The sequence below is a fragment of the Strongylocentrotus purpuratus genome, unplaced genomic scaffold, assembly GCF_000002235.5.
Source record: "Strongylocentrotus purpuratus isolate Spur 01 unplaced genomic scaffold, Spur_5.0 spur5_scaffold_19, whole genome shotgun sequence".
In the NCBI taxonomy this organism is placed as follows: Eukaryota; Metazoa; Echinodermata; class Echinoidea; order Camarodonta; family Strongylocentrotidae; genus Strongylocentrotus; species Strongylocentrotus purpuratus.
This window is the reverse complement of record NW_022145604.1, coordinates 9025510-9047947: the sequence shown is the minus strand read 5'-3', so window position 1 is coordinate 9047947 and position 22438 is coordinate 9025510. Positions and strand designations below refer to the sequence as shown.

Sequence of the window (22438 nt, the reverse complement as noted above, 5' to 3'; positions counted from 1 at the left end):
CAAGACAGGTGAATATAACCTACTTCATAATAATTGGCTTCCAAACGTAATTAGGCCACATGGGAAGTATCATTTCCCGCATACTCCGTCGGGTCTTGTACCAGGCAAAGCAGGCTCTTGTGATTCTTGCCATGTATAACATGTAAACAATGTATGTAACTCATTAGAAGGGGAAAATGAGAATGAAAGTCGATACTGTTATCCTGTTTACTTTCTAAATGTTCAAAAATCGCATCAGAATGAGCATTACCTCAGTTGAAATATGCATTCTTTTGAACACAAGACACAGATCGAAGCATTTCATTTTCTGGTATATGCACAACAGATCATTACTGCTTGTTCTTCCAAATGTGTGTTGACATACAGAGACCATAACTACTGTGGTGACCACGAGTGTTGCTACCACTACCACACCAGCAACCACTACAACACCGGCTACCACTACCACGACAGAAATGGCGACTACAGTCATGACAACAGGAAGTACCACAGCTGTCGAAGAGACAACCACCGTCACGACAACAACACCTGAAGTCACCACTACTGAAACAACTACAACAATGACAACAACAACCCCAAGTATTTATCTTTATCAACTCCAAATAAGCAATTCAAATTACTAGTGTAAAACATGTACATGTGATCACACCCATATATTTGGCTGGAAAGGGTATCATCTTGAAGTATCTACTTCAAAAACACGGTGCATAGGTTTTGCAACGTATAATCAAGCTGCGGCCTCACAAAGATAACCATTTTCAGAACTTTAGATTCCACTATTTATATCCGTCATGGTTATTCGTGCCTCAAATTAGGTTAAGGCCTTGCAGTGTTTGATGAAAAAAATATATTGTGACAAATTTAGAAATAAAGGAATTGATATGAGAAAGTTACAGCGATTGTTCGTATTCCAGGTATATATTTCACGAACTTCAATACATTTTGCAAGGCTCAATTACGCTTTTGAATTTAGAGTGTGGAAATGGTATCTTAAAGGGCAGGTTATCCATCACAGTTGGAAAAGCAACTCCTGGAATATCTAGAGCAATTTGTTACAAGCCTGTAGTATCTAGCATAGTGGAGGTAGGCAGGCAGATATAAAGGCAAGAAAACAGGGCTCAAACGGACAAAATGGCGCCTCAACGTTCATGCAGGAATAATTTAGTAGCAAAGAAAGAACTCAGTAACCACGATGATATGCTAAAGAATATGCATGGGATAATTGAACAGAACAGAAAATATGAATGGACCGAGATAAGTCTCATATATTAGCACTTAAAAAGAATGGGAGTTTGAAAGAAGAAGATGGAGGATATGCATACCATACACGCGTTGAATGATAAAAGGCATGGCTGAGGGCTTCAATGCAATACTAATTATAATATTAATAATTACAATAATATATAGTATTCAAGTATTCATACTACAGGTGTTTTTCCTCAAAAAGAACACGTGTCTGGCAAATCGAGAAAGTCTTGAGGATCTAGCATCAGAACCCTCAGTAGTGAAAGTAGTGCCAAACTTCCATTAGTTATGAACAATCCCTCATTTTTGTTGAACATCATTTCAAATTGATGAATCGCCTTAACAAATAACCATTACCCTCCTTCCTCATTCAACAGAACCAACTGAAATAGGCGACACCGGTATGTACAAAAGTTTCTTCTGTAATATTTTCTAAATTCAAATTGATTTGGATCTGATAGGAACTCTATTAGCTGGATTAACTGTAGACTGGATATTGTACTTTTATACAGGAGCTTAAAACAAACGTATATCACTTCGACAGGCGATTTTAGTTCCACTGATCATACAACAGTCTCTTAAATTCGGTCAAAATTTGTACAAGCAAATGTGTAACCAGAATTCTGTTCATAATACTACAATGAGCTTTGAAAGATAATCACTAACTTGAAAGATAACTGCCATTTAAAAAAAAAAGCGTTATTTCTCTTTTTCTCCCATAGAGCATTAGGACGGAATTATGTGTACATAGTTACAATTTTACATTTAAGCAGAATATTTCGTCCTCCGGAAATGACCTGATGCAATGGCACGAATTACGAAATAGCCTCATAATACCCTTAATATTGACGTTTCTGCAAAAGGATCAAGGTTTCCAACATCATTTTAGGTTGGTGGCATGTATACAAATTCGATGTTAGAACGATCGGACGTTGCATAATCTAATTCATTCATAAGTATGTGTTGAAATACAACTTCAACTGGCATTTATCTTGCTGCCCTCATGTCATAGAAACTACCACACAGAGGACCCGAACATCAGGTTTGACCACGCCCACCACATCAAGCAGTGAGACTACCACCCTGTCTACAACTACTTCTGGCCAAACAACGCCAGGTAGGATTTTTTTTTAATTTTGTGTACACTTCCTTTGTGTCTTATATATCAATCTTTTAGGAAATCAAAGTCAGGTGACTTTGCACCTCATCAACTTCATACAAAGAAATGTTCTGATCTCTATTTACAACGTAGGTACAAAGTGCTCCAATACTGAATTTCTGTCCAAGTGAGCGACAGGTATTCATTTTTAAAACCTCCATCTACATCCTATTCAAATCTAGGGTTCTGTAAATTCTTGGAATTTTGTTCTGCTCTGTTTTGCTTATTAATTACAAAATAGCACATGTTGTATTCTGCAAAGGGAAATGCGGGACAATGCAGAATCTTTACAGCGCCCCACTGTGCCTAATTGCTGCGTGTCTCTTTTCTTTTGTGTGACATTTGATGTCATGTCAGGTGACTGCGCGGAAAACCTGAATGATGATAGTCAGCCGGATCCAGTGATCACCCTCCAGACATCCGACATGACTGACGTTACTCCAGATCAAACTGTCACACTTTCAAGTGGGACATCGTCAATCACCGTTCGATTCGGAAGTAGTGATACCGGATACAAGGTCCTGACCAGAGTGACAGCCGTCATCCTGAGTTTTGTCGATCCAACAACAGAAAGTCCGCCCATGATGATTCGTCTCGAAGGCGTCACTTTTTCAAACGGAACGACAGCTGAAGACATTGGTGAAATTAATTCAAGTGGCCCAACCACCGGAATGTTTAGACTTGGGGCACTCGGAGAAGAACCCGTGGATGCTTTGGTCTTTTCCGTGCCCGACATTCTGCCTCAAAACGCTTCTTCAGTAGACGTTGTCGTCCGATTTGATGGATGCATCAAGACAGGTGAATATGACTTACTTCATAATGATTGGCTTCCGTACGTAATTAGGCCACATGGGCAGTATCATTTCCCGTACATTCCGTCGAGTCTTGTACCAGGCAAAGCAAGCACTTGTGATTCTTGCCATGTATAACATGTTAACAATGTATGTAACTCATTAGAAGGGAAAATGAGAATGAAAGTCGATACTATTATCCTGTTTACTTTCTAGATGTACAAAAATTGCATCAGAATGAGCATTACCTCGGTTGAAATATGCATGTTGTAGCCTTAAAAGAACAAAATCACACAGTGATTAACAGATTGTGTACCATTAAAAGAACAATAATGAAACATAATCAATTTGACAATCCCCCCCCCCCCCAAAAAAAAAAAAAAAAAAAAAAACAACAAAAAGCAACCTAGCAAATCTGATGTAGAAACCGAAGGAAAAACAAAAAAAAACAAAAAAAAAACCAAAAAAAACAACAAACAAACAAACATGATGTCAATATCATAAAACAAGCCCAATTAACCATCAACCTTGTCCACTACTACAGCCCCATCGTGTCACTTATTCAAGCCCAAACTCTAAGGCAATGACATACGCAGAACTACCAGTCCGGGCAAGTACCACTCCGGTCTCCCTATATACACTTTCTCAATAAAGGACCGCCCCCTCCCCCTGACAACCTCCTACCCAATAATCATGAGCCTAATCCTGCCCGTCCACAAGTCAGCAAGGAATTGAGGGGAGGGAGGGAGGGAAAAACACGACCAACTCAAACGAAGTATTAGCTGAGAATGACCCATTGATTAGTAAAAATACACGTCGTGGGAAACACTTGCCTTGCGACCCCGATATGTATTACAAAAGCGCGCCTATCATTGATATTTACAAAACACGCGTGGTAAAGATTCGGCTTTGTGACCTCAATGTAGGTTACAAAGAGATGCGCCTATGTTTGATATTTGCCGACCTGCTGGGAAACATTCGGTTATTGACCTCAAAATCATTTTACAAAAGAGGCGCGCTATCGTGTGTAGTCACCGGCTTGCCGCATATTTCCGGCCTACACTATTGCATTCTATTACAATTGGGTTTATTTTGATAACATCAAAATAAACGTATTGCAATAAGAAATACAATGAAAATGCTGTTATTGCCTTTTTCTCAACTTTTAATTCTTCCGTTTGAGTTGGCTTATTTCCAACTTGACATATTATCAACATAGATAAGAAATCATATAGAAACATTTCTATAATTCCGTTCGAGTTTTAGCGGTAGCATATTTCCAACTTGACATACTATTAACATAGATATAAAATCATACAAAAACCATTTACATATTTCCGTTCGAGTTTTTGCGGTAGCATATTTCCAACTTGACATATTATTACATAACATAGATATGAAATCATATAAAACCATTTCCATAATTATTTGTTTGCAATGGCGGAAGGCGACAGACTGCGATTCCACAAATATGGGAACCCGAGGGTCACGGGTCACGTGACCAGCTGGGAAGACGGTGCTCTACCCAGCAGGCCCAGTTTCCTGGGCCATTGGTTCCCTACACAAGATCTGGTAATCGCAGCCTGTCCCCACCGTCGGTTCATGGCGCTCTTGGCCATTCCTCTCCTTGAGGCATACTGGAAATGATTATAGTTCAGGAACGAAACAAAAGAACAAACTCCAAATCCCAACAACCCAATTTTTTTTTTTTTTTTTTTTTTTTTTTTTTTGCCTAGCGAAATAGAACCTGGGCATGTGGCAAAATTTATGCACGGCTAACAAAAATAACAAACAATTAACTTTGCGTTATTTTTGTGGCTCTATTAACATTTTGAGATGGACGCTTATTTTGCACATTTTGATTTTCTGGGTGTCATAACAAAATAACACAGATATATTGAATCATAAAAAATGCTTACAAATGCTAGGCCCCCCGTCTATGAAATCGAGTGATGCCAAGGCTAAACTTATATACATTAAGTCATTATATCAGCCCCCCGCCTATAAAATCGAGTGATGCCTAAAGTTATAGAAAATAGATGTATATATATACCAGCCTCTCCGCCTGTAAGATCGGATGATGCCTAAGATTAAAGCGTGACACCCTGAGTTTGAAAATGTGTAGGTACAACTAGGTCCCCCCGCATTCAAATCGAATGGGGGCCGGAAAACTAAGAATTGACATGCGAACAAATTCGACTGAATATACATTGGCAACCCCCTCGCATGTAAAAATTGAGTGGGGTCGAAAATTATTGGATGACAATTATTGATCAATAAACTTATCAGTACCATGTGATTAGTGATTTACCCATACAAAACCGGGTAGGGGCGAAACCCAATGGGAAAATTCCCCTACGGCCCACTGTCTTTGTGCACGACGCTTGATGTGCGACCAGGCCAAATGCCCCCGGCCCTGCATTAACTTCATAAATCACTGACCAATTTATTACATAAACCCTATCCGTACCTTTCATACCTGAAACCCTAAATCCTTTCCGTACTAATACGTATACCTTGGCTACTTCGAACCACCAAGCAATATTTAATTTATGCCACTAATATACTAAAAATACTTTTATTGGTGGAGATAATGGGGAGGTGGTGGGAATGTTTCAGACTCCGTACATTTTTCTTCTTGTCCATTCAAATGAAAGCCATAACTAGAATGAAAGCCCCTTCGTGCTATTTGTAATTTGCTGGCGGTATTTTCCGCGCTTGCTTGATAAGCGTACATACGCTTGTACATTTCCTTCCAATGTAATACAAAGTATTACATTTCCTAGCGCGTGAATTTCCCTCAAAAATGTAAACAACCTCTTGACCTACATTTTGTCAGCCTGTCAATAAACCATTTTAAATCGTAATCTACTCTTTAAATTTCAATATACTCCTGATTGCCCGCAATAAAACAAAGGGCATGCACAAAATAAAGTTTCAAAGATTAAGAGCAAATCGAACCGCTGACGCAAAGTTCTCCATGAGAAGATCACATCCCTCATCAGACAGATGCACGCCATCTCTGTGAAAATACCAGTGTTCTTGGACATTGAAATTGTGGCCTATGAATGATCCACTACACATACGCCGGACCCTCCGTCTGGCATACTTGTTGACACCTTTCCGCACATCATTGATGACGACCTGCGACGTGACGTGTACATCATGACCATAGTAATACAGGCGAGTAAGATGCTTGAAAATGAAATGTAGCATTGCGGCAACAATGACCGCGCTGTATTCAGTGCTTCATCCACCGCTTGTCGACAGTCCTTTGCAAAATAACGCCCCAAGTCGTTCGAGCCCGCATGGATGATTAGCTCCGATGGAGAAGGACCGAACCTCACTTGGCCCTGTAATTGACGCGGGAAATCGCGTATAGCGACGCCCCTCCTCGCCCGTGCCATGCCACCTCACAACCAGCGATTCCCAGGTCTCGACAGCCTCTGGTAAACGCCCGCTCACCAGCTCGCCTCACGAGAATGTCTCCGCACACCCAAACCCGGTGAGCCTGGGCACCTATTTGGAGAAAGATAAAAACCCAATTCCTTCCGAGTATGGCGTACCTTTTATGGGCTTATAGAACCAAAGGTTTCTAACATAATTACATAAGCGAAGCAAATTCAATCCTATATAGCATATTATCGCAATGACGACCTTCGTCATTGCCTTGTTTTCGCTCACATTCTGCCCCATTAATTGCAATGACGACCTTCGTCATTGCCTTGTTTTCGTTCACATTCTGCCCCATAAATATTCTTCTTAGTATCGTCAGGAAATCGCATTCGTTTTGCACGTAGTGCTTGTTATTGCAATGACGACCTTCGTCATTGCCTTGTTTTCGTTCACATTCTGCCCCATTAATATTCTCCTTTTCCTCCTTTTCCTTTTCCTTATCCTTATCCTTATCGTCAGGAAATCGCATTCGTTTTGCACGTAATGTTTGTTATTCCTAGTTGGTGCTTTTCTCATGTCCTTTTCCTTTCACATTTCATAGGCATAGTCTCTAACATCCCTTCAAGGTCACTACATTCTTCGATTTTCGAAATCACTCATGCATAACCGTCCAGGCGCCATTTTGTCCGTTTCTGGTCCATTTTAAGGCCTTTCTTTCTTCCTTCCTATCTCCACTATCCTAGATCCTACACATTTCTAACAAATTCCTCTAGATAGTCTAAGAGATGTTCTTTTATCTGCGACGTATAACCTGCCCTTCAAAATGCCATCTTCATACTCAAAATTCAAATCTGAAACCGACTCCGTCAACTATCTCTCAAATTCTTGAAAAATTGACACCTAAATAATCTAAAACTGCCATAACTTTCTCATATAAATTCCGTTTTGTATTTAAATCTCACAGTATCCTTATCTCATAATTGCACATAGCCATGCCAAATTTCACGCTCCAATGACTTTGCACAACATAAATAGCGCCCTCTAAAGTTCTGGGAATTGGCTTTCTCTCTGTGGCCGTATCTCCATAATGGCTTGGCAAACCCGTACCCTTTTTTGGATTTAGATACTTGAAGATATGCCCTTTCCAGCCATATACAAAATTATATACCCTATCACTGACCAAATTTGAGAAAATTGCCCTCCAAATTCGCCATTTTCAAGAAAATTCCAAAATAACTTCAACTTGCTCTAAAATTACGATCCTTTGACCTACGTCAATAAAACTTGGCACACACATGTATTTATATACGTGACAACTGTCCGCAAAGTTTGGTAAAATTTGATTATGTCAGCGCAAAGTTATCTCAAAAAATGATGTATTTACTATGCATTGCGTGATAGCGCGTTAAATGCGTGCAATACATTGCGCGAAGATAACAATGGTGTCAAACTGACCGCAATGAAGTGCCCTTTCGAATGATACCAAGTATAGTATATGTTCACACAGAAAATTGTGAATAAATCGCATTTGAACAAAGATCACTACACGAATTCCGCCGAGTTTCCGCCCGAATCTAACACGTATCGGCTATGACGTCATTTTTTCAGACTGCTTTTCGCCCCTTAAACGTCCTTTTTTTTCCTTGAAAATTTGCAGTGACATGCCGAGTTCCAATACGCAGGGCACCTCATGGCCGGATTTTTAAAATTGGTCAATGTGGCTATTTAAGACGCCATTTTGTCCTATAAATCTATTTTACATCACGTGTTTCGATAGGATTATCATGGGAAAAAGGAGAGTGGTTTACAATAACATTCATGAAATTCTCTTTCTAATGATACCAAATACGGCTCATAAAGAGACATAAAGAGAGAGAGAAAAAACAATTTAACTCCGGTCATAATACAGATCCTGTACGTTTTCCGCTCATGCATTACACGCATTGTCTATGGGGCATATCGGGTTCACGTTTTTGACCCCCAGAACGATCTTTATTGCAATGACGAACATGCACCAAATCCCCTTGGTTTTTGCACGCAGTGCTTGCGAGCCCTTTCCACGTCCTTTCCCATATCCCAATTTCTTTCAAACTTCGTAGGCATAGTCACTACCATCCCATCAAGGTCACTGTTGAGGCCTTTCTTTCGCCCTACCTATCTCCAATATCACAGAAGCTACAGACTTCGTACAAATTGCTCTGGATAGGGCGAGAGAAGCTCTTTCGTTTGACACGTAGAAACATGGCGTCATTGCACGCACATCGTTGTGACACGATTGCATTTCTAGTTCCTAGTTAGGTGCTTTCCCCATGTCCATTTCCTTTCAAATTTCGTAGGCATCATCTCTAGCATCTCATCCAGGTCACTACTTTCTTCGATTTTCGAAATCACTCATGCATAACCGTCCAGGCGCCATTTTGTCCGTTTCTGGTCCATTTTAAGGCCTTTCTTTCTTCCTTCCCATCTCCACTATCCTAGATCCTACAAACTTCTAACAAATTCCTCTAGATAGTCTAAGAGATGTTCTTTTATCTGCGACGTATAACCTGACCTTCAAAATGCCATCTTCGTACTCAAAATTGAAATCTGAAACCGACTCCGTCAAAAATCTCTCAAGTTCTTGAAAAATTGACCCCTAAATAATCTAAAACTGCCATAACTTTCTCATATGAATTCTGTTTTGTATTTAAATCTCACAGTATCTTTATCTCATATTTGCACATAGCCATGCCAAATTTCACGCTCCAATGGCTATACAAAACATAAATAGCGCCCTCTAAAGTTCTGGTAATTGGCTTTCTTTCTGTGGCCGTATCTCCATTATGGCTTGGCAAATCCGTACCCTTTTTTGGATTTAGATACTTGAAGATATGCCCTTTCCAGCCATATACAAAATTATATACCCTAACACTGACCGACTTTGCGAAAAATGCCCTCCAAATTCGCCATTTTCAAGAAAATTGAGAAATAACTTCAACTTGCTCTAAATTAGCGATCGTTATACCTACATCAATGAAACTTGGCACACATATGTATCCATATACGTGACAACTGTCTGTCAAGTTTAATAAGTTGTAATGCCCTCGTCGCAAAGTTATCGCCAAAAATGATGAATTTACTATGCATTACGTTATAGCGCGTTAAATGCGTGCAATACATTTGGCGGAGATAACAATAGTGTCAAACTGACCGCAATGAAGTGCCCTTTCGCATGATACCAAGTACAGTATATGTTCACACAGAAAATTGTGAGTAAATCGCATTTTAACAAAGGTCACTACACGAATTCCGCCCGAATCTAACACGTATCGGCTATGACGTCATTTTTTCAGACTGCTTTTCGCCCCCTAAATGTCCTTTTTTTTCCTTGAAAATTTGCAGTGGCATGCCGAGTTCCAATACGCAGGGCACCTCTTGGCCGGATTTTCGAAATTGGTCAAGGGGGCCATTCAAGACGCCATTTTGTTCTATAAATCTATTTTACATCACGTGTTTCGATAGGATTATCATAGATAAAAAGAGAGTAGTTTACAATAACAACCATGAAATTCTCTTTCTAATGATACCAAATACGGCCTATAAAGAGACATAAAGAGAGAGAGAAAAAACAATTTAACTCCGGTCATAATACAGATCCTGTACGTTTTCCGCCCATTCATTACACGCATTGTCTATGGGGCATATCGGGTTCACGCTTTTGGCCCCCAGAACGATGTTTATTGCAATGACGAACATGCACCAAATCCCCTTGGTTTTTGCACGCAGTGTTTAGTAACTCTTTCTAGGTTCTTTCCCCTATCCCAATTTCTTACAAACTTCGTAGGCGTAGTCATTACCATGCCATCAAGGTCACTCTTGAGGCCTTTCTTTCGCCCTACCTATCTCCAATATCACAGAAGCTACAGACTTCGAACAAATTGCTCTGGATAGTCCGAGAGAAGCTCTTTCGTTTGACACGTAGAAACATGGCGTCATTGCACGCACATCGTTGTGACACGATTGCATTTCTAGTATTCTCCTTTCCCTTATCCTTATCGTCAGGAAATCGCATTCGTTTTGCACGTAGTGTTTGTGATTCCTAGTTAGGTGCTTTCCTCATGTCTTTTTCCTTTCAAATTTCATAGGCATAGTCTCTAACATCTCATCAAGGTCACTACTTTCTTCGATTTTGGAAATCACCCATGCATGACCGTCCAGGCGCCATTTTGTCCGTTTCTGGTCCAATTTAAGGCCGTTATATCTTCCTTCCCATCCCCACTATCCTAGATCCTACAAACTTTTAACAAATTCCTCTAGATAGTCTGAGAGATGTCCTTTCATCTGCGACGGATGACTTGACCTTCACAATGCCATCTTCATACTCGAATTTCAAATCTAAAACCGACTCCTCCAATAAATCTCAAGTTCTTGAAAAATGGACCCCTAAACAATCTAAAACTGCCATAACTTTCTCATATAAATTCCGTTTTGTATTTAAATCTCACAGTATCTTTATCTCATAATTGCACATAGCCGTGCCAAATTTCACGCTCCAATGGCTTTGCACAACATAAATAGCGCCCTCTAAAGTTTTAGGAATTGGCTTTCTCTCTGTGGCCGTATCTTCATAATGGCTTGGCAAACCCGTACCCTTTTTTGGATTTAGATACTTGAAGATATGTCCTTTCCAGCCATATACAAAATTATATACCCTAACACTGACCAAATTTGAGAAAAATTGCCTTCCAAATTCGCCATTTTCGAGAAAATTCCGAAATAACTTCAACTTACTCTAAAATAACGATCTTTATACCTACATCAATGAAACTTGGCAGACACATGTATCCATATACGTGACAACTGCCTGCCAAGTTTGGTAAAATTCGAATACGTCAGCGCAAAGTTATCGCCAAAAATGATGAATTTACTATGCGTTACGTAATAGCGCCTTTAATGCGTGCAGTACACTGCGCGCAGATGACAACGGTGTCAAACTGACCGCAATGAAGTGCCCTTTCGAATGATACCAAGTATGGTATATGTTCACACAGAAAATTTTGAGTAAATCACATTTGAACAAGGGTCATTATACGAATTCCGCCGAGTTTCCGCCCAATAATATAACACGTATCGGCTATGGCGTCATTTTTTCAGACTGCTTTTCACCCCCCTAAACGTCCCTTTTTTTCCTTGAAATTTTGCAGTGACATTCCGAGTTGCAATACGCAGGGCACCTCTTGGCCGGATTTTTAAAATTGGTCAAGGGGGTCATTGAAGACGCAATTTTGTCCTATAAATCTATTTTACATCACGTGTTTCGATAGGATTACCATAAAACAAAAAAAAATTGTTTACAATAACAACCATGAAATTCTCTTTCCCATGATACCAAATACGTCAGATAAAGTGACATAAAGAGAGAGAAAAAACAAACAATTAAAGTCCGGTCATAATACAGATCCTGTACGTTTTCCGCCCATGCATTACACGCATTGTCTATGGGGCAAATCGGGTTCACGCTTCTGGACCCCAGAACGATCTTTATTTTTCTTGAAATTTTACAGGCACATTCTAAGTGGCCAAGTGCAGAGCATCAAGAAGCCGGACTTTTTTTAAAAATCGGTCAAGCATGACATTAAATGCTACTTCATACTCTGCGTAACTAGTCCGAGAGATGCTCTTTCGTTTGACATGTAAAAACAAGGCGTCATTGCACGCACATCGTTCTGACACGATTGCATTTCTAGTATCGTACCGAACTTGTTTAACATACTAAATATTGTACAACATCACTTGTCGAAACACGACTAACCCCAAATAAGTGCGTGGTTATACGAAAATGAATAACATCCCACTGAGCTGGTTAAAATTATTGAAAACAAAGTAAGCAATCGTACTAACTCTCCATAATTATATCCACACCTTATATGTAGGCCCCTATCTCCTTTGCCTACAATCAACCCGACCTTGTCCAACCTATTAACGGACATAAAGTTTATATGTCTCACTGCGCCATCTCCCCCATCTCCTTAGGGAATGATATGTTTGCGGAATTAGAAGATGAGACTAGCCTGTGGCTAGGTAACTCACCGGGTGGAGGATGGACAATAGACGGTTGATTCGCCGTTTCTAGGGATTCTGTGATGTTGGCCCCCCCCCCCCCCGTCGGAGTCTGGTCTCCTTGGCGCTCCCGCCCTGCCGAAGCGGCTGGGTTACTCCTCGAGCCGCGTCTCGTCACTCGAGAATGTGGAGCTGGCGTTGTCCCCCTGATCGGGTCACTGTTTTGAAGCGCTGGCTCTCTCCGCTTTCCTTTGCCCTTTCGTCCCGTAGACGCCTTAGACTTCCCCATCTTGTCGTCCACACAATACAGACGAGCTAGTTAGACGACTATGCCGCAATCCGAGCTCCGATGTAACTTCCTCCAATATTTAATTCCAGCTATCCAATACAATTACTCCTCTGTTCAATTCCAAATATCTAGTGTAACATTTTCTCTTTTTAGATCCAATTATCCAGTGTAACTCTTCCTCTGTTTAATTCCAGATATCCAGTGTACCTTTTCCACCGTTTAATCCTTATATCCCGTGTAGCTGTCTCTCTGTTCAATTCCGAATATCCAGCGTATTGGTGTGAAACCCAGTGATAATAGAAACTAACCGGTGCAGTCAGTTCAACAGCGACAACCTGTGTACAATTAGCATGTATAATTCTGAGTCCAATAAAACACGACCAACTCAAACGAAGTATTAGCTGAGAATGACCCATTGATTAGTAAAAATACACGTCGTGGGAAACACTTGCCTTGCGACCCCGATATGTATTACAAAAGCGCGCCTATCATTGATATTTACAAAACACGCGTGGTAAAGATTCGGCTTTGTGACCTCAATGTAGGTTACAAAGAGATGCGCCTATGTTTGATATTTGCCGACCTGCTGGGAAACATTCGGTTATTGACCTCAAAATCATTTTACAAAAGAGGCGCGCTATCGTGTGTAGTCACCGGCTTGCCGCATATTTCCGGCCTACACTATCGCATTCTATTACAATTGGGTTTATTTTGATAACATCAAAATAAACGTATTCTTTTGAACACAAGACACGTATCGAAGCATTTCATTTTCTGGTATATGCGCAATAGATCATTACTGCTTGTTCTTCCAAATGTGTGTTGACATACAGAGACCATAACTACTGTGGTGACTACGAGTGTTGCTACCACTACCACACCAGCAACCACTACAACTCCGGCTACCACTACAACAACAGAAAAGACAACTACAGCTATGACAACAGGAAGTACCACAACTGTCGAAGAGACAACCATGGTCATGACAACGACACCTGAAGTCACCACCACTGAAGCAACTACAACAATGGCAACAACAACTCCAGGTACTCATCCTTTTCAACTCAAAATAATCACTCATATTCCCAGAGTAAAACATTTCCAAAGATATTTCACCTTTTCTACTTGGCTTGAAATGGTATTATCATTAAAGTACCTAAATGCAGAAAGAAGCGTACGGTTTAGCAATGTTTGATGTAGCCTTGGCCACACAGAGATAACAGTTTTCAGAAATTCAGATGGAGCTGTTTATAACATGCTTCATTAATCGTGCTTGTTGTGCCCTGTTCTGCTTGTTGAATACAATATACACATGTTGTATTCTGCAAACGAAAAAGCGAGAAAATGCACATATTATACAGCGCCCTACTGTGCCTAATTATTGTGTGTTTCATTTCGTTTATGTGAATTTTGATATCGTTTTAGGTGACTGCGCGAAAAACCTGAATGATGATAGTCAGCCGGATCCGGTGATCACCCTCCAGACATCCGACATGACTGACGTTACTCCAGATCAAACTGTCACACTTTCCAGTGGGACATCGTCAATCACCGTTCGATTCGGAAGTAGTGATACCGGATACAAGGTCCTGACCAGAGTGACAGCCGTCATCCTGAGTCTTGTCGATCCAACAACAGAAAGTCCGCCCATGATGATTCGTCTCGAAGGCGTCACTTTTTCAAACGGAACGACAGCTGAAGACATTGGTGAAATTAATTCAAGTGGCCCAACCACCGGAATGTTTAGACTTGGGGCACTCGGAGAAGAACCCGTGGATGCTTTGGTCTTTTCCGTGCCCGACATTTTGCCTCAAAACGCTTCTTCAGTAGACGTTGTCGTCCGATTTGATGGATGCATCAAGACAGGTGAATATAACCTACTTCATAATAATTGCCTTCCGAACGTAATTAGGCCACATGGAAAGTATCATTTCCCGTACATTCCGTCGAGTCTTGTACCAGGCAAAGCAAGCACTTGTGATTCTTGCCATGTATAACATGTTAACAATGTATGTAACTCATTAGAAGGGAAAATGAGAATGAAAGTCGATACTATTATCCTGTTTACTTTCTAGATGTACAAAAATTGCATCAGAATGAGCATTACCTCGGTTGAAATATGCATTCTTTTGAACACAAGACACGTATCGAAGCACTTCATTTTCTGGTATATGCACAATAGATCATTACTGCTTGTTCTTCCAAATGTGTGTTGACATACAGAGACCATAACTACTGTGGTGACTACGAGTATTGCTACCACTACCACACCAGCAACCACTACAACTCCGGCTACCACTACAACAACAGAAAAGACAACTACAGCTATGACAACAGGAAGTACCACAACTGTCGAAGAGACAACCATGGTCATGACAACAACACCTGAAGTCACCACCACTGAAGCAACTACAACAATGGCAACAACAACTCCAGGTACCCATCCTTTTCAACTCAAAATAATCACTTTATATTCCCAGAGTAAAACATTTCCAAAGATATTTCACCTTTTCTACTTGGCTTGAAATGGTATTATCATTAAAGTACCTATAAATGCAGAAAGGAGCGTACGGTTTAGCAATGTTTGATGTAGCCTTGGCCGCACAGAGATAACAATTTTCAGAACTTCAGATGGAGCTGTTTATAACATGCTTCATTAATCGTGCTTGTTGTGCCCTGTTCTGCTTGTTGAATACAATATAGCACATGTTGTATTCTGCAAACGAAAAAGCGAGAAAATGCACATATTATACAGCGCCCTACTGTGCCTAATTATTGTGTGTTTCATTTCGTTTATGTGACTTTTGATATCGTTTTAGGTGACTGCGCGGAAAACCTGAATGATGATAGTCAGCCGGATCCGGTGATCACCCTCCAGACATCCGACATGACTGACGTTACTCCAGATCAAACTGTCACACTTTCCAGTGGGACATCGTCAATCACCGTTCGATTCGGAAGTAGTGATACCGGATACAAGGTCCTGACCAGAGTGACAGCCGTCATCCTGAGTCTTGTCGATCCAACAACAGAAAGTCCGCCCATGATGATTCGTCTCGAAGGCGTCACTTTTTCAAACGGAACGACAGCTGAAGACATTGGTGAAATTAATTCAAGTGGCCCAACCACCGGAATGTTTAGACTTGGGGCACTCGGAGAAGAACCCGTGGATGCTTTGGTCTTTTCCGTGCCCGACATTTTGCCTCAAAACGCTTCTTCAGTAGACGTTGTCGTCCGATTTGATGGATGCATCAAGACAGGTGAATATAACCTACTTCATAATAATTGGCTTCCAAACGTAATTAGGCCACATGGGAAGTATCATTTCCCGCATACTCCGTCGGGTCTTGTACCAGGCAAAGCAGGCTCTTGTGATTCTTGCCATGTATAACATGTAAACAATGTATGTAACTCATTAGAAGGGGAAAATGAGAATGAAAGTCGATACTGTTATCCTGTTTACTTTCTAAATGTTCAAAAATCGCATCAGAATGAGCATTACCTCAGTTGAAATATGCATTCTTTTGAACACAAGACACAGATCGAAGCATTTCATTTTCTGGTATATGCACAACAGATCATTACTGCTTGTTCTTCTAAATGTGTGTTGACATACAGAGACCATAACTACTGTGGTGACCACGAGTGTTGCTACCACTACCACACCAGCAACCACTACAACACCGGCTACCACTACCACGACAGAAATGGCGACTACAGTCATGACAACAGGAAGTACCACAGCTGTCGAAGAGACAACCACCGTCACGACAACAACACCTGAAGTCACCACTACTGAAACAACTACAACAATGACAACAACAACCCCAAGTATTTATCTTTATCAACTCCAAATAAGCAATTCAAATTACTAGTGTAAAACATGTACATGTGATCACACCCATATATTTGGCTGGAAAGGGTATAATCTTGAAGTATCTACTTCAAAAACACGGTGCATAGGTTTTGCAACGTATAATCAAGCTGCGGCCTCACAAAGATAACCATTTTCAGAACTTTAGATTCCACTATTTATATCCGTCATGGTTATTCGTGCCTCAAATTAGGTTAAGGCCTTGCAGTGTTTGATGAAAAAAATATATTGTGACAAATTTAGAAATAAAGGAATTGATATGAGAAAGTTACAGCGATTGTTCGTATTCCAGGTATATATTTCACGAACTTCAATACATTTTGCAAGGCTCAATTACGCTTTTGAATTTAGAGTGTGGAAATGGTATCTTAAAGGGCAGGTTATCCATCACAGTTGGAAAAGCAACTCCTGGAATATCTAGAGCAATTTGTTACAAGCCTGTAGTATCTAGCATAGTGGAGGTAGGCAGGCAGATATAAAGGCAAGAAAACAGGGCTCAAACGGACAAAATGGCGCCTCAACGTTCATGCAGGAATAATTTAGTAGCAAAGAAAGAACTCAGTAACCACGATGATATGCTAAAGAATATGCATGGGATAATTGAACAGAACAGAAAATATGAATGGACCGAGATAAGTCTCATATATTAGCACTTAAAAAGAATGGGAGTTTGAAAGAAGAAGATGGAGGATATGCATACCATACACGCGTTGAATGATAAAAGGCATGGCTGAGGGCTTCAATGCAATACTAATTATAATATTAATAATTACAATAATATATAGTATTCAAGTATTCATACTACAGGTGTTTTTCCTCAAAAAGAACACGTGTCTGGCAAATCGAGAAAGTCTTGAGGATCTAGCATCAGAACCCTCAGTAGTGAAAGTAGTGCCAAACTTCCATTAGTTATGAACAATCCCTCATTTTTGTTGAACATCATTTCAAATTGATGAATCACCTTAACAAATAACCATTACCCTCCTTCCTCATTCAACAGAACCAACTGAAATAGGCGACACCGGTATGTACAAAAGTTTCTTCTGTAATATTTTCTAAATTCAAATTGATTTGGATCTGATAGGAACTCTATTAGCTGGATTAACTGTAGACTGGATATTGTACTTTTAAACAGGAGCTTAAAACAAACGTATATCACTTCGACAGGCGATTTTAGTTCCACTGATCATACAACAGTCTCTTAAATTCGGTCAAAATTTGTACAAGCAAATGTGTAACCAGAATTCTGTTCATAATACTACAATGAGCTTTGAAAGATAATCACTAACTTGAAAGATAACTGCCATTCAAAAAAAAAGGCGTTATTTCTCTTTTTCTCCCATAGAGCATAGGGACGGAATTATGTGTACATAGTTACAATTTTACATTTGAGCAGAATATTTCGTCCTCCGGAAATGACCTGATGCAATGGCACGAATTACGAAATAGCCTCATAATACCCTTAATATTGACGTTTCTGCAAAAGGATCAAGGTTTCCAACATCATTTTAGGTTGGTGGCATGTATACAAATTCGATGTTAGAACGATCGGACGTTGCATAATCTAATTCATTCATAAGTATGTGTTGAAATACAACTTCAACTGGCATTTATCTTGCTGCCCTCATGTCATAGAAACTACCACACAGAGGACCCGAACATCAGGTTTGACCACGCCCACCACATCAAGCAGTGAGACTACCACCCTGTCTACAACTACTTCTGGCCAAACAACGCCAGGTAGGATTTTTTTTAAATTTTGTGTACACTTCCTTTGTGTCTTATATATCAATCTTTTAGGAAATCAAAGACAGGTGACTTTGCACCTCATCAACTTCATACAAAGAAATGTTCTGATCTCTATTTACAACGTAGGTACAAAGTGCTCCAATACTGAATTTCTGTCCAAGTGAGCGACAGGTATTCATTTTTAAAACCTCCATCTACATCCTATTCAAATCTAGGGTTCTGTAAATTCTTGGAATTTTGTTCTGCTCTGTTTTGCTTATTAATTACAAAATAGCACATGTTGTATTCTGCAAAGGGAAATGCGGGACAATGCAGAATCTTTACAGCGCCCCACTGTGCCTAATTGCTGCGTGTCTCTTTTCTTTTGTGTGACATTTGATGTCATATCAGGTGACTGCGCGGAAAACCTGAATGATGATAGTCAGCCGGATCCAGTGATCACCCTCCAGACATCCGACATGACTGACGTTACTCCAGATCAAACTGTCACACTTTCCAGTGGGACATCGTCAATCACCGTTCGATTCGGAAGTAGTGATACCGGATACAAGGTCCTGACCAGAGTGACAGCCGTCATCCTGAGTTTTGTCGATCCAACAACAGAAAGTCCGCCCATGATGATTCGTCTCGAAGGCGTCACTTTTTCAAACGGAACGACAGCTGAAGACATTGGTGAAATTAATTCAAGTGGCCCAACCACCGGAATGTTTAGACTTGGGGCACTCGGAGAAGAACCCGTGGATGCTTTGGTCTTTTCCGTGCCCGACATTTTGCCTCAAAACGCTTCTTCAGTAGACGTTGTCGTCCGATTTGATGGATGCATCAAGACAGGTGAATATAACCTACTTCATAATAATTGGCTTCCAAACGTAATTAGGCCACATGGGAAGTATCATTTCCCGCATACTCCGTCGGGTCTTGTACCAGGCAAAGCAGGCTCTTGTGATTCTTGCCATGTATAACATGTAAAAAATGTATGTAACTCATTAGAAGGAAAAAATGAGAATGAAAGTCGATACTATTATCCTGTTTACTTTCTAGATGTACAAAAATCGCATCAGAATGAGCATTACCTCAGTTAAAATATGCATTCTTTTGAACACAAGACACGTATCGAAGCATTTCATTTTCTGGTATTATATGCACAATAGATCATTACTGCTTGTTCTTCCAAATGTGTGTTGACATACAGAGACCATAACTACTGTGGTGACTACGAGTGTTGCTACCACTACCACACCAGCAACCACTACAACTCCGGCTACCACTACAACAACAGAAAAGACAACTACAGCTATGACAACAGGAAGTACCACAACTGTCGAAGAGACAACCATGGTCATGACAACGACACCTGAAGTCACCACCACTGAAGCAACTACAACAATGGCAACAACAACTCCAGGTACCCATCCTTTTCAACTCAAAATAATCACTTTATATTCCCAGAGTAAAACATTTCCAAAGATATTTCACCTTTTCTACTTGGCTTGAAATGGTATTATCATTAAAGTACCTAAATGCAGAAAGAAGCGTACGGTTTAGCAATGTTTGATGTAGCCTTGGCCACACAGAGATAACAGTTTTCAGAAATTCAGATGGAGCTGTTTATAACATGCTTCATTAATCGTGCTTGTTGTGCCCTGTTCTGCTTGTTGAATACAATATACACATGTTGTATTCTGCAAACGAAAAAGCGAGAAAATGCACATATTATACAGCGCCCTACTGTGCCTAATTATTGTGTGTTTCATTTCGTTTATGTGAATTTTGATATCGTTTTAGGTGACTGCGCGGAAAACCTGAATGATGATAGTCAGCCGGATCCGGTGATCACCCTCCAGACATCCGACATGACTGACGTTACTCCAGATCAAACTGTCACACTTTCCAGTGGGACATCGTCAATCACCGTTCGATTCGGAAGTAGTGATACCGGATACAAGGTCCTGACCAGAGTGACAGCCGTCATCCTGAGTCTTGTCGATCCAACAACAGAAAGTCCGCCCATGATGATTCGTCTCGAAGGCGTCACTTTTTCAAACGGAACGACAGCTGAAGACATTGGTGAAATTAATTCAAGTGGCCCAACCACCGGAATGTTTAGACTTGGGGCACTCGGAGAAGAACCCGTGGATGCTTTGGTCTTTTCCGTGCCCGACATTTTGCCTCAAAACGCTTCTTCAGTAGACGTTGTCGTCCGATTTGATGGATGCATCAAGACAGGTGAATATAACCTACTTCATAATAATTGCCTTCCGAACGTAATTAGGCCACATGGAAAGTATCATTTCCCGTACATTCCGTCGAGTCTTGTACCAGGCAAAGCAAGCACTTGTGATTCTTGCCATGTATAACATGTTAACAATGTATGTAACTCATTAGAAGGGAAAATGAGAATGAAAGTCGATACTATTATCCTGTTTACTTTCTAGATGTACAAAAATTGCATCAGAATGAGCATTACCTCGGTTGAAATATGCATTCTTTTGAACACAAGACACGTATCGAAGCACTTCATTTTCTGGTATATGCACAATAGATCATTACTGCTTGTTCTTCCAAATGTGTGTTGACATACAGAGACCATAACTACTGTGGTGACTACGAGTATTGCTACCACTACCACACCAGCAACCACTACAACTCCGGCTACCACTACAACAACAGAAAAGACAACTACAGCTATAACAACAGGAAGTACCACAACTGTCGAAGAGACAACCATGGTCATGACAACAACACCTGAAGTCACCACCACTGAAGCAACTACAACAATGGCAACAACAACTCCAGGTACCCATCCTTTTCAACTCAAAATAATCACTTTATATTCCCAGAGTAAAACATTTCCAAAGATATTTCACCTTTTCTACTTGGCTTGAAATGGTATTATCATTAAAGTACCTAAATGCAGAAAGAAGCGTACGGTTTAGCAATGTTTGATGTAGCCTTGGCCACACAGAGATAACAGTTTTCAGAAATTCAGATGGAGCTGTTTATAACATGCTTCATTAATCGTGCTTGTTGTGCCCTGTTCTGCTTGTTGAATACAATATAGCACATGTTGTATTCTGTAAACGAAAAAGCGAGAAAATGCACATATTATACAGCGCCCTACTGTGCCTAATTATTGTGTGTTTCATTTCGTTTATGTGAATTTTGATATCGTTTTAGGTGACTGCGCGGAAAACCTGAATGATGATAGTCAGCCGGATCCGGTGATCACCCTCCAGACATCCGACATGACTGACGTTACTCCAGATCAAACTGTCACACTTTCCAGTGGGACATCGTCAATCACCGTTCGATTCGGAAGTAGTGATACCGGATACAAGGTCCTGACCAGAGTGACAGCCGTCATCCTGAGTCTTGTCGATCCAACAACAGAAAGTCCGCCCATGATGATTCGTCTCGAAGGCGTCACTTTTTCAAACGGAACGACAGCTGAAGACATTGGTGAAATTAATTCAAGTGGCCCAACCACCGGAATGTTTAGACTTGGGGCACTCGGAGAAGAACCCGTGGATGCTTTGGTCTTTTCCGTGCCCGACATTTTGCCTCAAAACGCTTCTTCAGTAGACGTTGTCGTCCGATTTGATGGATGCATCAAGACAGGTGAATATAACCTACTTCATAATAATTGGCTTCCAAACGTAATTAGGCCACATGGGAAGTATCATTTCCCGCATACTCCGTCGGGTCTTGTACCAGGCAAAGCAGGCTCTTGTGATTCTTGCCATGTATAACATGTAAACAATGTATGTAACTCATTAGAAGGGGAAAATGAGAATGAAAGTCGATACTGTTATCCTGTTTACTTTCTAAATGTTCAAAAATCGCATCAGAATGAGCATTACCTCAGTTGAAATATGCATTCTTTTGAACACAAGACA

At 40.5% G+C, this 22438-nt stretch overlaps 2 protein-coding genes across 21 annotated transcripts in view; one reads left to right on the top strand and one right to left on the bottom strand.

The window, feature by feature from the left end:
• Positions 1 to 22438, top strand: part of LOC105441171 (mucin-19-like) — an 83725-nt gene that overhangs the window by 9690 nt on the left and 51597 nt on the right. For 19 of the 20 annotated variants that reach the window (XM_030990241.1, XM_030990251.1, XM_030990246.1 and 16 more), the window contains 15 exons: positions 367 to 579; positions 1623 to 1646; positions 2258 to 2362; positions 2762 to 3202; positions 13753 to 13965; positions 14345 to 14785; positions 15143 to 15355; positions 15739 to 16179; positions 16538 to 16750; positions 17794 to 17817; positions 18429 to 18533; positions 18933 to 19373; positions 19735 to 19947; positions 20328 to 20768; positions 21126 to 21338. In XM_030990241.1, coding sequence (XP_030846101.1) covers positions 367 to 579; positions 1623 to 1646; positions 2258 to 2362; positions 2762 to 3202; positions 13753 to 13965; positions 14345 to 14785; positions 15143 to 15355; positions 15739 to 16179; positions 16538 to 16750; positions 17794 to 17817; positions 18429 to 18533; positions 18933 to 19373; positions 19735 to 19947; positions 20328 to 20768; positions 21126 to 21338 — 3741 coding nt within the window. The remainder of the gene's footprint in view (positions 1 to 366; positions 580 to 1622; positions 1647 to 2257; positions 2363 to 2761; positions 3203 to 13752; positions 13966 to 14344; positions 14786 to 15142; positions 15356 to 15738; positions 16180 to 16537; positions 16751 to 17793; positions 17818 to 18428; positions 18534 to 18932; positions 19374 to 19734; positions 19948 to 20327; positions 20769 to 21125; positions 21339 to 22438) is intronic. The other variant, XM_030990250.1, reaches the window with a different exon arrangement.
• On the bottom strand, positions 4343 to 13623 carry LOC105443290. Its single transcript, XM_030990255.1, has 2 exons — positions 12661 to 13623; positions 4343 to 6714 (listed from the first exon to the last, which is right to left on the bottom strand). Exons 1-2 carry the CDS (start codon positions 12917 to 12919, stop codon positions 6539 to 6541), a joined length of 435 nt encoding a protein of 144 aa, XP_030846115.1. The 5' UTR covers positions 12920 to 13623; the 3' UTR covers positions 4343 to 6538.

Coding starts and splice junctions, on each gene's coding strand:
- LOC105443290 (XM_030990255.1), bottom strand. CDS start 12,919: ATGGGGAAGTCTAAGGCGTCTACGGGACGAAAGGGCAAAGGAAAGCGG. Junction 6,715..12,660: donor TATTGTCCATCCTCCACCCG/GTGAGTTACCTA, acceptor TTCTCCAAATAG/GTGCCCAGGCTCACCGGGTT.